The sequence below is a fragment of the Lolium perenne genome, chromosome 4 (genome assembly GCF_019359855.2).
Source record: "Lolium perenne isolate Kyuss_39 chromosome 4, Kyuss_2.0, whole genome shotgun sequence".
NCBI classification, from domain to species: domain Eukaryota; kingdom Viridiplantae; phylum Streptophyta; class Magnoliopsida; order Poales; family Poaceae; genus Lolium; species Lolium perenne.
Window position 1 is genome coordinate 146,946,840 of NC_067247.2, and position 16,938 is coordinate 146,963,777.

Consider the following 16,938-nt stretch of genomic DNA (forward strand, 5'->3'; position numbering starts at 1 on the left):
GCCGAGATGAAGCTCGCCGAAATTGCTTTCAAGCTTCGGAAAGCCCAAACGGATGAACTCTCACCAGCTCCTTCGATGTCGATTAGCCCGCCCTCAATCACGACACTCCTACCACGGGTGGGAGAAGGCAGGCAGAGATGATAGGAGCAGCAAGAACTCAACACAAAATGGCCACCAAAGGTAACACCGTCGTCGCCATCTTCATCTTCCTCCCCGCCTCCACGGCCGGCCAGGTCGATGTCGAGGATGTCAAGGGCGCATCTTTGCAACCAACAGTGCTTATTGTTGAGGGGCTTGGCAGAAGTAGCATACGATTCCATCGCCCACCTTGGGGACTTGACAGCGCAGCTGCTCGGCCATCCACCGGTGCCGCACCAAGACACCAGGGAAAGAGAGTCCCTGCTCATCTCCATCGTTCCACCATCCTCCGTCCGTCTTCCCCACCCTTCACCACCACGGCCGGCCAGTGGGAGGAGGACGAACAAAGCAAACATGGAGATCGAAGAGGGAGAGCAAACCTTGGGCTTATTGACGAAGATCCATGGGGGAAGGTCGAGCGCCGCCATCTCCGACCGCCGGAGCTCCTTGCCGCGCCGCCTCCACCACCATACACACCAGATCTTGCCCAGAAGATTTGGTGCTAGACTTCCAGACCACGGCATCCCGCCGAAAACTCTAGACCTAAACCTATCTACAGCACCGGCGCGTCCCCCTCCCCATCTCCGGCCGGCAGCGCCGCCGGAGAAGGGTCGGGTTCGGCCCAGTCTCCTTCGGTCAACGGGCAGAAGAGTGGATGGGGGCGGACAGGGAGGACGAAGGAGATAGCGGTCGGGTCCATTGCCACCAATAAAGGTTGTGTCGATCATATGAGCTGGGAGTTGGCCAATTGCTGATTGAAACCAATTAATGATCCGATGGCGCAGAGAGGCCATGTCCGAGGGAAAGCTCCATGACCCGGCCTCTCATACAATCACACAAGTTGTGATCATGCGGGAAACGTCATAGGGCATGAGCTACGTCCTCAGGCCATCTTCAACGCGACGACCCATCCCGCACCCGCGCGTCCGGATGGGTCGAACCGGACAAATCCGCGGCCCAACGCGGCCACGCATCGCAAGTGCGGATGGCCGCGGTGTCCGGGACGACCCAAACCCGGTCCAAATTCTGGCCTGGAAGGTGTGCTGCAACGCATTGGGAACTCAAGCTAATATGGCGTGTAGGGGAATGGCGACATCTCGAACATGCCAGATATGTGGCCACGAGGATGAGGACACGTTCCATGCTTTTATGCGCTACCCACATGCCCGTGACCTGTGGTGTGCAATGAAAGAAGTGTGGGATATGCCACCTGATATAAAACTAAAACATATAGGCAGGGAGTGGCTCCTTCATTTGCTGACTGCAATCTCTGTTAACCAGCGAGCTACCACTCTCATGACCTTATGGCGTATTTGGCATGACCACAATGAGATCACCCATGATAAGCTGCTGCCTTCGATTGAAGGATCCCGCATATTTCTAGTAAGCTACCTGAATTCCTTACTTATGATCAAACAATACCCTGATGGAGATTTGGAGAAGGGGAAGATGGTTATCGAGGGGGAGTTTGGATTCCAGAAGAAGAAGTAACATAGAACGGATCAAGACCAACACGTCAGGAAATGGATGAAACCTGGTCAAGGCCAAGCTAAACTGAATACTGATGGCGCGTTTAAGCCAGGAGAGGAGGCTGGCCTCGGCATGGTCCTAAGGGATCATGAGGGTGAGGTGATTTTCTCGGCTTGCCGGGCGGTAGCTTTCTGCACAGATGCAACTGAAGTAGAGCCGATGGCTATTGAGGAGGGACTGAAGCTGGCTTTACAGTGGACTGCTCTCCCTTTCGTAGTCGAAACGGACTGTGCATAAGCCACCGATCTCATCAAAGAAGGCACACCCAATATATCACCTTATGCTTTCCGTATCAGGAGCATACGTGAACTTTTGAAGGAAACAGACACTACAGTAGTCAAGATTAGCCGGGTTATCAACCAGGCCAGTCATGGGCTAGCTAAATTAGGCAGGACTCAGCGTCGCACGGAGTTTTGGATGCGAGGACATCCGGCTGAGATCGCCCAGGCCAGTGGCGGAGCCATGCCTTAGCTGTGTAGTCAATTGTCTACACATTTTTTTGTCAATATGAGCTGAAAATTGCAAAAATTAATTTAAAATTATACAAATATGTGTATTTGACTACATAGTTTCATGCTGACAACACAGAGTTGATATGCTGGCTCCGCCACTGGCCCAGGCAGTGGAGTTGGATCGCAATCCTAGGTCTGGTTAATTTTAATCTCTTTCGCCCGCAAAAAAAAAACACGGATGATCACTATCAGGACGAATTGCTTGAGGCTGTAAAACCGGAACTAGATCCTCTGACGTTGTTGGAAAAACTGCAGAGGGACGTTGATGTATTTGATCCATCCAGGCAGCAGGTGGAATCCCCTGAGTTAGGCCCAAAGCCAAGTTCAACATCCACGGCGTGGTGCAGCCGGGCAGAGGCAGCAGCACAGCGCAGCTCGACCTCAACGGTGTGGTGCCGACAACGTCCGTGCAGCCGGCAGCAGCTCTACCTCGACGGTGTGGTGTAGCCGAACACGTCCGTGAAGCTTACCGGCGAGCGAGTGCGACGGCGTGGTGCAGCCGAACGCGTCCATGAAGCTTGCCGGCGAGCGATTGCGCCCTGCATCGACATCAGCTCTATACCTCAACAGCGTGCGCGTTCCCCGAGCAGCGGCGCCAGCTCTACCTCGACGGGGTGCTGCAACCGAACACCTCCGTGAAGCTGACGATGCCGGCGAGCGAGTGCAGCGGACCAAGTCCATTGAGTTACCATGCCAGCGCGTTCTCTGGTCAGCCGCAGCAGCTCTATCTCGAACGTTGTGTGGCAGCCGAACATGCACTAGTAGAAACAAGGGCTTTTGCACCTTTCTCAAAATAGCTTTTGCACCGGATTTGGCACGAACCGGTGCTAAAGAGGTCATTAGCACCGGTTCGTGCGGTCTGGACGTCCAGGGACCTTTTGCACCGGTTCGTACGGGACCTTTTGCACCGGTTCGTAACACGAACCGGTGCAAAAGGGTTCGTGGCTGACACGAACACGAACCGGTGCTAAAGGTTTTTCTGCTCCCCACGCACCTCCACCCCCCGATCGCCTTTTTTAACACTGTAAAATAGAAAAGAAAATGATATAAAATTCAAAAAATAAAATATTTTGAGATTCCTGTATGTTATGCAACCTACTATTAGGGAAAATTAATAAACTTGAATTTTCACTTTTTTTGCAAAAAAATGTTTAAAAAATGGTAAAACCGCAACAACTTTTGCATCGTCGAAAAAAAACGTATAATATATCAAATAATCCTGGGAAAAAGTTACATCCGAATTCACCAGGGTTTACCCGGTTAGCTAATTTTTAGATTCTCAAAATTCCAAATGAAAATATGAAAGCAGGAAGATTTTAGTTTTTTTTCCAGAAATTTAAGATTTTATATATATTTTTTATTTTTTTAAAATTAAAATTAATAATTGCATCCTGCATAAAGATTACTATTCCTTTTAGCAAATTATAAGATTTTCAAATTTTCAGGTTTTAGGTTTGGCAAAAAAAAATTAAAAAAATTAAAAAAATTGAAAATAATTAAAAATAATACAAATTATAAAGTTAATGTTTACTTATTTATTCAAGATTACTATTACAACATTACTTTTGTAAATTAAAATAGTTATTTGAAATTCGAACAATAAAAAAATATGACATCGACCCATATGTTAATAGGATTGATATGATACTATTATCACATACATACGCGCGAAGCACTTGGATGTGGGATGGAAAGGAACTTGGAAGTTAAGCGTGCTAGTGCTAGAGTAGTGGTAGGATGGGTGACCGAGCGGGAAGTTTGAGCACGAGTAAGTAATTGGACTAGAGATAAGGGTAGTTAGAGACTAAACTTGTGAAATAACTAAAATATTAGAAATTCTGAAAAAAAGGAAAAAAGGAGGGAGTGGAAAATAATTCGAAAAAAAATTTACGGGCATTTTTCTGCCGCGGCAGCGTTTTGGGGATTTTTCTGCCGCGGCAGACCCTTTTACACCGGTTCGTATTACGAACCGGTGCAAAAGGTCCTCCCGCTCGGACGCCCGGTGGCCGCCACGTGGTGCACCCTTTTGCACCGGTTTGTAATTGAACCGGTGCAAAGGGGGGGGGTCTTTTGCACCGGACGGCTAGCACCGGTTCACAATCCGGTGAATATGAGCCTTTCGAACCGGTGCAAAAGACCATTTTTCTACTAGTGATGACTGTGAAGCTGAGCACATGCCGGTGAGCGAGTGCGTCGGGCAGCGTCACCGCAACTTCCTTGACGGCGTGGTGCATCCGACCACATCCTTGGAACGGCGAGCGAGTGCGCCCAGCAGCGGCAACGCAGGACTAGAGCGCGGCGACCATGAAAACACAAGAGCTGGTTGAGAGTGGCCCTCGATGGTGTGGTGAGCCGACCAGGACCGCCGGAGCTAGGCGTGGCGGCGAGCAGTGACAGCGACGGCTGGAGCCCGCCGTGTTCACTTCGTCATACTAGCTTTGGGTCTGACTCCTCGCTTTGTTTCCATGGGATTGCCATACTGCGGTCAGATCCACAATGAACGGACCAAAGAGATCAACGTCCCTCTGCAGTTTTTCTCACAACGTCAGAGGATCTCGTTCCGTAAAACCGTGTTGCTCTGGCAATTCATTAATTAGGCCTAGTTTGTACGCACTACATAGACGGTTTAAGCTGTCAGGCAAAACATATATATCTTCCTCCAAGCAACGATAGGGTTTGATGCGCAAAACAGCTCCAGCATTAATCAGCCAAAAGTAGGCAAGGATAAGTCTACCTTCCAATTCCCTGCTCATCGATTTATCAGCTCTAAAACTTTCCGTACCCGCTGATTACATCTCGGCGAGAGAATTATAGTATGAACACCCCAAAGAAAGTTGAGATTCACCATGCAATTGGATTTTGATATAAGTTCAATACATGGAGGGCAAAAGACTATGTGACTAATCTATATCTATACCTTTTTTTTTGAAATAACCAATATATTAAGCAAGCAAGCCGCCTCATTAAAAACCTTCCAGTCCCCTTCGGTACCCTGGTAAGGAAAAGAGTGCGTCTGGTACTTGATGCTTCACAAATTCAGTACAGTTACATCATTTAGCACATCTGTCAAAACAGATGAGGGTGGATCACTATCCCAAATAGAAAAACTATTAGACTCAAAACTCAATCTAGCTTGATTATGCGCCGTCTTGTTTGCTTCTCTGGGACAATGCTGAAATGATATTCTTCCAATTCTTCGCGCAATTTGAAAACAATCTGCCAGAATAGCTGAATAAGGGCTCCATAACTCAATCTATATCTATATCTATACCTAATAATAAAGGGAGAAGTGTTTCCGTGGTTTGGTCCGTATGTTTCTGTCGTCCATCACGTTTGCTTCGTCCGTTGCTTGTGCTTTGATCGTAGCGCGTTGACTTGGCCGCAACACGCAAACAGTACGGAACCGGTTTACGGTGAGACGCGAGATAAAAGGAAACCGATCCCCATTCAAATTGGCAACCATCGCGACGCGAGATAAAACGAACCTAGAAGCGCACCAACTTCGTCTCGATTCTTTTTCAACTGCCGCGACTCTTTCCTAAATATAATGAGGCAAACCACCGTGACTCTCCCATATAAATATCCCAGCCCTCTCGCCCCAACCCGATCTCCACGACAACTTCAGCGCAAAAATATTCGCCGCAGATCGGAACCTTTGGCAAACGGGAGAAGCTAATGGCACGGCAGAGATCTTCGGCCTCAAGTTTGGCGCAAATCGGGATCATAGGCAACCGGGAGAAAGCTAATGGCGTGGCAGATCTTCGGCCTCAAGTTCCCGTAAGTCGCTACAACCACGTGCGAGAAGGAGCAGAAGTTAAGAAAAGGCCATCTGCAAGCGCACCGAGTACATGAACTGCCTCGCCTCCTGCCTCGATGCCGTCACATCTCGCCACCAAGGCCAAGATATCGGCAAGTCCTTGGGCAGCACCCTCGATTGATCCCTCCCCACGGGCAACCTAGATGTGTCTGAAACCATGGACAACTTTGAGCGGTAGTTCATCAACATGGATGTCCAGACTGAGTTCATGGAGAGCGCTACGGCCGGTTCCACCTCGCTAACCACGCCCGAGACGGAGCTACTAAGTACAACAACCTCATGCAGCAGGTCGTAGATGACTACTATACAGACTTGCGATTCTTTGTCGGCCAGCCGCTAGCAGTGTCAACATCGGAACAGCCTCATGCAGGGTGTGGCGGATGACTACAGGTTAGAGATTCTCGATCGGTCGGGCTGCCGTAGGCCACCGTGCATCTTCTTGCCGCAGGCCACAAGTGCAGTCCATGATGAGATCGAGAGAACTAAGAGCATCTCCACTCGTCCCCCCGACGAGGCCCCCGAGCGACGTTTTTTCCATCCGGACGGCGAAATTCGGCCCAGTCGCGCCCCCGGTTCCTCGTTTTCGTCCGGATTTGGCCCTTAATCCATCCGGCGAGCCCACGCCACCCCCGGCCCCCCGGGGCGCGCTCGGGGACTCCGGACGAAAGATTTTGGCGCGAAACGGCGTGTGGACCCGCGTAGTCGGCGACTGGAAAACCAAATCCTGTCGATTTTCCCTCCAATTTGCTTGCATATCCCCATTCCCTCCAATTTGCTTGCATATCCCCATTCGCTCCCGCCGAAATCCCCCAATCTCCTCGTCTTCCAGCTCCAGTTCCTGGCGGCGTCTTCTCGTCCACCACCACTCTCCTCCTCGTCTTCTCGTCCACCACAATGCCGCCGAAGGCGCCGGCGAGGAAGATGCGGGCGAAGAAGACGAAGCCGCCGGGCATGTCGAACGCCGAGTGGGCGGCGGACGAGCAACGGCGCGACGTGGAAACAAGCGCCAGGGCGGAGAGGGTGAAAAGAGCCGCCGCCAAGAGGTCGGCGGAGGCGGCCCAGGAGGAACAAGCGAGGCTGATCAGCATGGCCTATAGCGGCGGCATGTTCCCCGGCCAATGGCCGACGCAAGGTACAACAAGTTCCCCGTCTTCCTTCTCGCCTTCGCTGTACTCGCCGTCGCCGACTGCCGTGTTCCAAGAGGGCGCCTACGTCCAACCGTCCAAGCCCACACCGTCGCCGCCCGAGGTTGACGTCGGCGGCGGCGGCCTGTTCGAGGGCACCTCGCCGGCCCTGCGACGAGGGCCGCTCACGTTCGGTGCGATGGCGGCGCCGAACGAAGAGGAGATCCACGAGATGATCACCTCCGGCACCACCGCCGCCGCTGCGAGCCCGGGGTTCTTCATGACCGCCGCCGCTGCGTGCCCGGGGTTCTTCACGCAAGAGGAGACGAGGGCGACGGCAGCTGTGGCGGCACACAACGAGCATCGGGAGGATGTTGCCGACGGAAGCCAAGCCATCGAAGAAGAAGGCGAGGAAGAAGAAGAGCCAACTCAATCCGCCGCCAACCTGTCGAAGGGGAAGAAGAAGAGGAAGAAGGACTCGCCGCCTGCCGAACCGCGTATCAAATGGACGCCGAAGGAAGAGGAGTGCCTCGCCGAAGCTTGGATGACCGTGTCCACGAACGGCATAATCGGGGCCAATCAGTCGTTCGACACATATTGGCTTCGAGTGAAGCAGGCGTACGAGGAGCGCAAACTCGTCGATCCCTACTTCAAGAAGACGAACATGAACGTGTTCCGGGGAGACAAGGCAATGGCCACCCATTGGGGGCTCATGCAGACGGCGTGCAGCAAATGGCACGGCATACAGGAGGAGTGCGAGAAACGGCCGATCAGCGGCCACGACTTGGAGCAAAAGGTATGCTCCGTCGACCCTGCATCACCGAGGTACATCGTCGTTAGCTGACCCGTATCGCCGTGTTCTTTTTTCCCCAGCTGCGCCGAGCTTTGGACATGTACACGGACGACACCGGCCTGCAGTTTAAGTTCCTCAACGTCTACGCCCGCCTCGAGAACTGCGAGAAGTGGAAGGAAGTCCGCACGACCCTCTCGAAGAGCAAGACCGAGCAGTACAACCCCGACGCTCCGGCGGCAAGCGCGGCGGAAGGGCGCCCTGAACTCGGCCAGAAGAAGCTCAAAGAGCTCAAAAAGACGGGCAATCCCGCCGACAGGATGCAGGCGTCGATCGACAAGTGCTGGGCCGACTTGAGGACGCACGCCGACGGGAGGAACGACAAGTTCGACGGCAGGTGGCGGGAGATGCTCGCCAACCAAGGCGTCCGGATCGCCTCGTCGAAGACGACGGCGGCGGCGAAGAAGAGGAACACAGACTTGGCGTTCCTCATGGGCGGCGGCGACATGGAACTGATGGACGAGGAGACGAGGAATTGGTACCAGGGCCACCGCAACGACATCCTCCGAGCCACTCCGGCCAGTCCTTCGTCGTCTCCGCCGGCTCCTACCTCGTCTGCCTCACCATCTACCTCGTCGACTGCGGCTGCTTCGACGTCCACTGCCGCTGGTTCATCATCCGCCGCCGCAGCCGCTTCGGCCACGACGTGTGAGGAAACTGGTCCGTCGGACGAAGCCGTGCCGGCCGGGACTGCCGACGAGCCTGTTTCCGTGTAATTTCCCTCCGATCGCCGATCTGTGGCTGATCCTTTTGCTCCTTTTGCCGATCAACTGGCCGTACTTGTAGCGCGGGACGGCGGTTTGTTTGAATTTAAACTCTATCCGCCGAACTCCGGGTGGACGACTGGAAATACGGTACTCCCCACGCCTTAATTTCGTCCAATCCGGAGGTAGTTTCGTCCGGATTTGGGCGTGGGGAGCCCAAACGAGTGGGGATGCTCTAAGGTCTGCTGAAACTAGCTACCAGCTGCACTTGTGGTCTTTCGCCTCAACAATCTGAAAACGAGTGTCCTCTTATGATTGGACCAGCTGTTCATGTAGTATATGTGTTCCCAGGTTCCATGTATTTCGTTATTTGCATGGGATTTAATTAATATTTAAACTATTAATCATAGTCTAACCCAATTATGCAAGTTTCAAAGAGGGCCAAGGTGCATGCAGGATAGCAATATGATCGATCAGTTAACCTCTGGTGATTATAGACCAAAATATTGTGTGACTTAGACATGATAGTTGTCTGTGTTGTCTACTGAAGGTATAGGTGTAGTCTTGACTTGCTTTACCATGATAAAGTTGCGGCCTTGGCTATTTCTTTCAAGCTAAGCAGGCTGTCCAATGAATATCACCTAGCTGCATCCTGTTATCTTTAATCTAGATTTTTTCCATAATTATGCAAAAATACTACCTAGATTATTGAGACGATGAAATACAAAAATAGGGTGGCATGGCTGAATGGGCGGACGGAGTAGGAAGTGCTGGCACGCTTGACCACGAAGCACATTTTGGACGCGGTAACCTTGGCTGGTTTTTTTCGTCAACGTTTTTTTCGGACCGTTTTGCCCTCCCACCAATTTACATGCTACTGCATCTGCCATGAAGGTACCGGTTCGTCGACTGAGCACCCTGCGTCCCTGCCCCTTCCCTCTTCCCCGCAGTGCTTTGGGGTGATGGGCGTGCGTGGACCGCGACCAGTTCGGAGGATGTGGGGAACCGGCCACAGGTGAAGCTGGCGGCGTGAGGAGCCTGCGGCGGGGAGAACCGGCGGCGCGCTGACGTGCTGTGCCGGATGCTTGGTGGAGGGCGGCGACATCGAGCAGATCGGACGATACGATGAACCGGCCGCAGGTGAAGCTGGCGTGGTGTGGGGAGCCTGCTGCGGGCAGATCCGGCAGCGTGCTGACGTGATATACCGGATGCGGGGAGCAGGAAAGCAACATCGAGCAGTTCGGAGCATACGGGGAACCAGCCGCCACAGGTGAAGCTGGCGGCGTGGGAGCCTGATGCGGGCAGATCCGGCGGCGTGCTGACGTGCTGTGCCGGCCGCGCGCGGCTTGATCAACGCGTTGGTGAGCTTATCTATTGGAGCAACAGCGCATCGCGTGGTCTCTGGGAGATGAATCGTGGTCTATCTACACTGAACTGATGGTGCTGAACTTCTTTTCTGAATTTTTATTCCTCCCTACAGTCGAAACTCCAAACTACGGGAGACTAACTGCAATGGTGCGAAGCTGCTCGCGGCCAGCTTCTTGTACGTAGAATTCGAATTAACATTGTGGTTGCCTCATGGCCCCGACAACTGAGTCCATCATGGACGCGCTCTGCTTGCCGACAGGTGCGGGGCGCTGAGCAGCTCGAGGACGCATGGGCGGTGTAGATGCAGGAGGCGGCAATGGCGTGCAGATTATCTAGGCACTTTCTATGCTAGGAAGCTACACCCCGACGCTCGATCAAGCTGCATGTGCACTACTATGTCAGACGCGAATTTCATCCATTAATTTTCCTTTGGAACTGAGATACTGTACAGCTGCTCATAAATTTGTTTACAGAAAAGGGAGTGGTGTTTCGACACATGGGAGCGTATGCTCCCTTTATTTTAAAATACATGTTAGACATATTTTGAAATGTTAAAAAATTTAAAATAAAAATTTCGCACGTACATCTTCATGTGCTACACGCTCACAAAGTCGTTTCATGAAAAAACGACTTGTCATGTGACGTGTGTAAAAAAGACAAAAGTTTGGTGCTAAAAAAAGACTTTCAGAACATAAATTTTCTCTTTTTCACGTAGACTAAAAAAATTATCATTTTTTCGTGAAACTTGACGAACACACATATATTATAGAGATGTACATGTCAAATTTTTTTAACACTTGGAAATATGTTTTTACGGTAGAGGGATCATACGCACCCGGGAGCCGAATTGAGTTTCTGTACAGAAAACTAAATCCTTCCATCTGCTCGCTCGCCACATGTTACTCAGTACGATGTTTGTGGTTTTGCAACAAAAACCTTATGTTCTTGAAGCTGTTGTTGTTGGATGGAAATGTCTGATTTTTCTGTCCATGATCATAGTTAGTCGCTGGATGACATGAACGATGGCATTTTGAAAGCATACCTCCTGTCGGAACACAAAAAAAAGTTCGTTTTGTTGAAAATATGTCTGCGAACATTAAATGTCTATATACATGCGAAATAAGTAGACCCTCAAAAAACAAAGGAATGACCAGATTTCGCTCTAATCAAAAGATCCAAAATTTAATAGTCTGACAGGCAAATGACTGAGAAAATCAAATTACACATGCATTATGAAATATTTATTGAAAATTAACCATATCATTTCATAGCCATATCAGAATTTTTGTTTCTCCTGATGCAACGCACGGGTAGTTTTCCTAGTAGTGAACTTAATTCTCGATCAGTGTAATTCACTTGCAAACTCCTAGCCAGCATAGCATGACGAAAGTTTAGCACTCGGTATCTCGTTGTAAGAGCATCTCCACCGGTGCGCTCCATAGCGCCCTGATAGCGTTTTGGGCCCGGCAGTGAAAATAAGCTCACACCGGCGCGCTCTAAAGAGCGTCGGCGCTTTTTCAAGCCCAACAGAAGCGTCGGCAACCCCGTGACGGCTCCTTTACGAAGGGTGCGAATCGGCCGCCGGCGCCGCGCCTCGCGAGGCAAAAAAATTTAGGCGTGAGAGCCGCCTGTCAGCCACACTCCGAAAAGTCGACGCCAGCGGTGTTGGAGATATACCCAAGAGGCAATAATAAATTGGTTATTATATATCTTTGTGTTTATGATGAATGTTTACATACCATGCTATAATTGTATTAACCGAAACATTGATACATGTGTGTTATGTAAACAACAAGAAGTCCCTAGTAAACCTCTTGTATAACTAGCTTGTTGATTAATAGATGATCATCGTTTCATGATCATGAACATTGGATGTTATTAATAACAAGGTTATGTCATTATGTGAATGATGTAATGGACACACCCAATTAAGCGTAGCATAAGATCACGTCATTAAGTTTATTTGCTATAAGCTTTCGATACATAGTTACCAAGTCCTTTTCACCATGAGATCATGTAAATCACTTATGCCGGAAGGGTACTTTGATTACATCAAACGCCACTGCGTAAATAGGTGGTTATAAAGGTGGGATTAGGTATCCGGAAAGTATGAGTTGAGGCATATGGATCAACAGTGGGATTTATCCATCCCGATGACGGATAGATATACTCTGGGCCCTCTCGGTGGAATGTCGTCTAATTAGTTTGCAAACATATGAATGATTCATAAGAGACTACATACCACGGTACGAGTAAAGAGTACTTGTCATGAGACGAGGTTGAATGAGGTATAGAGATACCGATGATCAAACCTCGGACAAGTAAAATATCGCGTGACAAAGAGAATCGGTATCGTATGTAAATTGTTCATTCGATCACTAAGTCATTGTTGAATATGTGGGAGCCATTATGGATCTCCAGATCCCGCTATTGGTTATTGGTTGGAGAGAAGTCTAAACCATGTCCGCATAGTTCGTGAACCGTAGGGTGACACACTTAAGGTTTGATGTCGTTTGAGTAGATATGGAATATAGAATGGAGTTCGAAGTATTGTTCGGAGTCTCGGATGGGATCCAGGATATCACGAGGAGTTCCGGAATGGTCCGAAGAATGAGATTCATATATAGGAGGTCATATTCCAAGTTTGGAAATGATCCGGTGCATTTATGGAAGGTTCTAGAAGGTTCTAGAAAACTCCGGAAGAAACGCACTATGGAAGGTGGACTCCCGGAGGGACTCCACAACCCTGGCCGGCCAAACCCTAAGGGAAGAAGTCCCAGGTGGGCTCCACCATAGGTGGCCGGCCACCCCACCTCATGGAAAGGTGGGAGTCCCACCTTGAGTAGGACTCCCTCCTTAGGTAGGTTTCCCACCAAAGGTAGGTTTGGTGTTGGGGTCTTATTCGAAGACTTGGGAGACAAGGATTGGGGCTTCCACCTATATAAGGAGGGGCAAGGGGAGGGGGCCGGCCACCCCAAGACCACAAGCTGGCCGCCCCCTTTGTCCGGCGCCCAAACCCTAGCCGCCTCCTCCTCCACCACAACTCCCGCATACGCTTAGGCGAAGCCCTGCCGGAGTTCTCCACCACCACCGCCACCACGCCGTCGTGCTGCCGGGATACCGAGGAGGATCTACTACTTCCGCTGCCCGCTGGAACGGGGAGAAGGACGTCGTCTTCATCAACACCGAACGTGTGACTGAGTACGGATGTGCTGCCTGATTGTGGCACCGTCGATATCAAGATCTTCTACGCGCTTTTGCAAGCAGCAAGTGATCGTCTACATCCACCCGAGATCTAATCTCGTTAAGCTTTGCGAATCTTCGAGGGTTAGTCTCATCATCTCCTCGTTGCTACCGTCTACTAGATTACATCTTGGCTTGGTTTTCGTTCTTGCGGTAGGAAATTTTTTGTTTTCTATGCTACGAATCCCATCAGTGGTATCAGAGCCGTGTCTATGCATAGATTGGTTGCACGAGTAGAACACAATTGTTTGTGGGCGTTGATGCTTTGTTGTCTTTAGCTCGAGTACTTTGCATCTTTGTGGCATAGTGGGATGAAGCGGCTCGGGCTAACTTTACATGATCGCGTTCATGAGATTTGCTCCACGCTCGACGTGCAACTTGTATTGCATAAGTGGCTTTGCGGGTGTCTGTCTCTCCTACTATAGTAAAGATCCAACTTACTCTTTCTATTGACAACATTAGTATCACCGTTGTGGTTCATGTTCGTAGGTAGATTGGATCTTATGCGAAAACCCTAAACCACGTAAAATATGCAAACCAAATTAGAACCGTCTAACTTGTTTTTGCAGGTTTTGGTGATGTGATATGGCCATAATGTGATGATGAATATGTATGAGATGATCATTATTGTATTATGGCAACCGACAGGAGCCTTATGGTTGTCTTTAAATTTCATGTTGAGTAGTATTTCAAAGTAGTTGTAATAGTTGCTACATGGAGGACAATCATGAAGACGGCGCCATTGACCTTGGTGCTACGCCGACGATGATGGAGATCATGCCCGTTGATGATGAAGGATCATGTCCGTGCTTTGGAGATGAAGATCAAAGGCGCAAAGACAAAAGGGCCATATCATATCACATATGAATTGCATGTGATGTTAATCCTTTTATGCATCTTATATTGCTTAGATCGTGACGGTAGCATTATAAGATGATCCCTCTCACTAAATATCAAGATAATAAAGTGTTCATCCTTAGTATGCACCGTTGCTAAGACTTGTCGTTTCGAAGCATCTCGTGATGATCGGGTGTGATAGATTCAACATGTGCATACAACGGGTACAAGCCAGTTTTGTACACGCGGGTACTAAGGTTGCCTTGACGAGCCTAGCATGTACAGACATGGTCTCGGAACACGGGATACCGAAAGGTAGAGCATGAGTCATATGATTGATATGATGAACACTTGGGTGTTCGCCATTGAAATTACATCTTGTTCGTGATGATCGGGCTTGGTGTGGTGGATTTGGTTCGTGTGATCACTAAGACAATGCGAGGGATATTGTTTTGAGTGGGAGTTCACCTAGTTTTTAATTTTGTTGAATTAAAATTTGAACTCAATTTGTCATAAACTTAGTCTAAACTATTGCAAATATATGTTGTAGATCATGGCGTCCCCATCAATCAATTTTAACCAGTTCCTAGAGAAAGAAAAGCTTAAAAGCAATGGTAGCAACTTCACCGACTGGTTCCGTCATGTGAGGATCTTCCTCAATGGCGGAAATCTGCAATATGTGCTTGATGCACCGCTAGGTCCCCCACCACCTCCTGCAGTGTCCGAGGAAGAAAGGAATGCTTTCGAGAATCGGACTAAAGTGTACTCTCAAGTTCAGTGTGCCATCCTATGCAGCCTAGAGGCAGAGCTCCAAAAGCGTTTTGAGCACCATGACCCCTGTGATATGATCAATGAGCTCAAAGTTATCTTTGAAACTCATGCGGCTGTGGAGAGCTATGAGGCCTCGAAGCAGTTCTTTGGCTGCATGATGGAAGAGGGAAGCTCCGTTAGTGAGCACGTGTTCGCTATGTCCGGACACGCGAAGAAGCTCAGCGACTTGGGGATTATCATCCCCAACCAGCTGGGTATTCATCGTGTTCTCCAATCACTGCCACCAAGTTACAAGAACTTCGTGATGAACTACAATATGCAGAACATGAATAAGGAGTTACCTGAACTCTTCTCCATGCTAAAATCTGCTGAGATTGAGATACAGAAAGAGCACCAAGTGTTGATGGTCAATAAGACCACCAAGTTCAAGAAGCAGGGCAAACCTAAGAAGGACCTCAAGAAGGGCGGCAAGAAACCTGCCGCTCCTCCTGAGAAGCCTAAGGGTGGCCCTAAACCTGATACTGACTGCTATTACTACAATGGGAAGGGGCACTGGAAGCGGAATTGCCCCAAGTACTTGACTGATCTGAAGAGCGGCCTTGTCAAGAAGAAGAAAGGTATATCTGATATACATGTTATAGATGTTTATCTCACTGGTTCTCGTACTAGTGCCTGGGTATTTGATACTGGTTCGGTTGCTCACATTTGTAACTCGAAACAGGAACTACGGAATAAATGAAGCCTATCGAGGGATGAAGTGACGATGCGCGCTGGAAATGGATCCAAGGTCGATGTGATCGCTGTCGGCACGCTCCCTCTACATCTACCATCGGGATTAGTTTTAGACCTCAATAATTGTTATTTGGTGCCTGCGTTGAGCATGAACATTATATCTGGATCGTGTTTAATGCAAGACGGTTATTCATTTAAGTCTGAGAATAATGGTTGTTCTATTTTTATGAATAATATCTTTTATGGTCATGCGCCTGAGAAGAATGGTATATTTCTATTAAGTCTCGATAGTAGTGATACACATGTTCATAACATTGATGCTAAGCGAATTAAATTGAATGATAATTCTACTTATATGTGGCACTGTCGTCTTGGTCATATTGGAGTGAAACGCATGAAGAAACTCCATTCCGATGGACTACTTGAGTCACTTGACTTTGAGTCACTTGACAGATGCGAAGCATGTCTAATGGGAAAAATGACTAAGACTCCATTCTCTGGTATTATGGAGTGAGCTACAGACTTATTGGAAATCATACATACCGATGTGTGCGGACCAATGAGTGTAGCCTCGCGCGGTGGTTATCGTTATGTTCTAACCTTCACAGATGACCTGAGTAGATATGGGTATATCTATTTCATGAAACATAAATCCAAAACTTTCCAGAAGTTTAAGGAAATCCAAAGTGAAGTAGAAAATCAACGTAACAAGAAGATCAAGTTTCTGCGTTCTGATCGCGGAGGCGAATATCTGAGTTATGAGTTTGGCATGCATTTAAAGAAATGCGAAATACTTTCACAGTTGACACCGCCGGGAACACCACAACGCAATGGTGTGTCCGAACGTCGTAATCGAACTCTCTTAGATATGGTTCGTTCTATGATGTCTCTTACTGATTTGCCATTATCGTTTTGGGGTTATGCATTAGAGACAGCTGCATTCACTTTAAATAGGGCACCATCGAAATCCGTTGCAACGACACCGTATGAATTGTGGTTTAATAAGAAACCTAAGCTGTCGTTCCTTAAAGTTTGGGGTTGCGAAGCCTATGTAAAAAAGTTACAACCGGACAAGCTAGAACCCAAAGCGGAGAAATGCGTCTTCATAGGATACCCTAAGGAAACTATAGGGTATACTTTCTATCACAGATCCGAAGGCAAAATCTTTGTTGCCAAGAACGGAACTTTTCTTGAAAAAGAGTTTCTCACTAAAGAAGTGACTGGAAGAAAAGTAGAACTCGACGAGGTTACTGAACCTTCTCTCGTTGATCAGAGTAGCGCAGTACCGGAAGATGTTCATGTGCCGCCCGCA

The 16,938-nt window shown here is 49.0% G+C and overlaps 1 protein-coding gene across 1 annotated transcript; it reads left to right on the forward strand.

The window, feature by feature from the left end:
• Positions 1–7,528: 7,528 nt before the first annotated feature.
• LOC127347480 (uncharacterized) lies at positions 7,529–10,270 on the forward strand. Its single transcript, XM_071829207.1, has 3 exons — positions 7,529–7,917; positions 7,995–8,395; positions 10,156–10,270. Exons 1-3 carry the CDS (start codon positions 7,666–7,668, stop codon positions 10,268–10,270), a joined length of 768 nt encoding a protein of 255 aa, XP_071685308.1. The 5' UTR covers positions 7,529–7,665.
• Positions 10,271–16,938: the final 6,668 nt, after the last annotated feature.

What these genes read in the sequence shown, in the direction of transcription:
- LOC127347480 (XM_071829207.1), top strand. Translation starts at nt 7,666, where the DNA reads ATGACCGTGTCCACGAACGGCATAATCGGGGCCAATCAGTCGTTCGAC. An exon ending in GCCACGACTTGGAGCAAAAG is followed by an intron (nt 7,918 to 7,994) that starts GTATGCTCCGTC and finishes TTTTTTCCCCAG; the next exon opens with CTGCGCCGAGCTTTGGACAT. An exon ending in AAGAGGAACACAGACTTGGC is followed by an intron (nt 8,396 to 10,155) that starts GTTCCTCATGGG and finishes TCCTCCCTACAG; the next exon opens with TCGAAACTCCAAACTACGGG.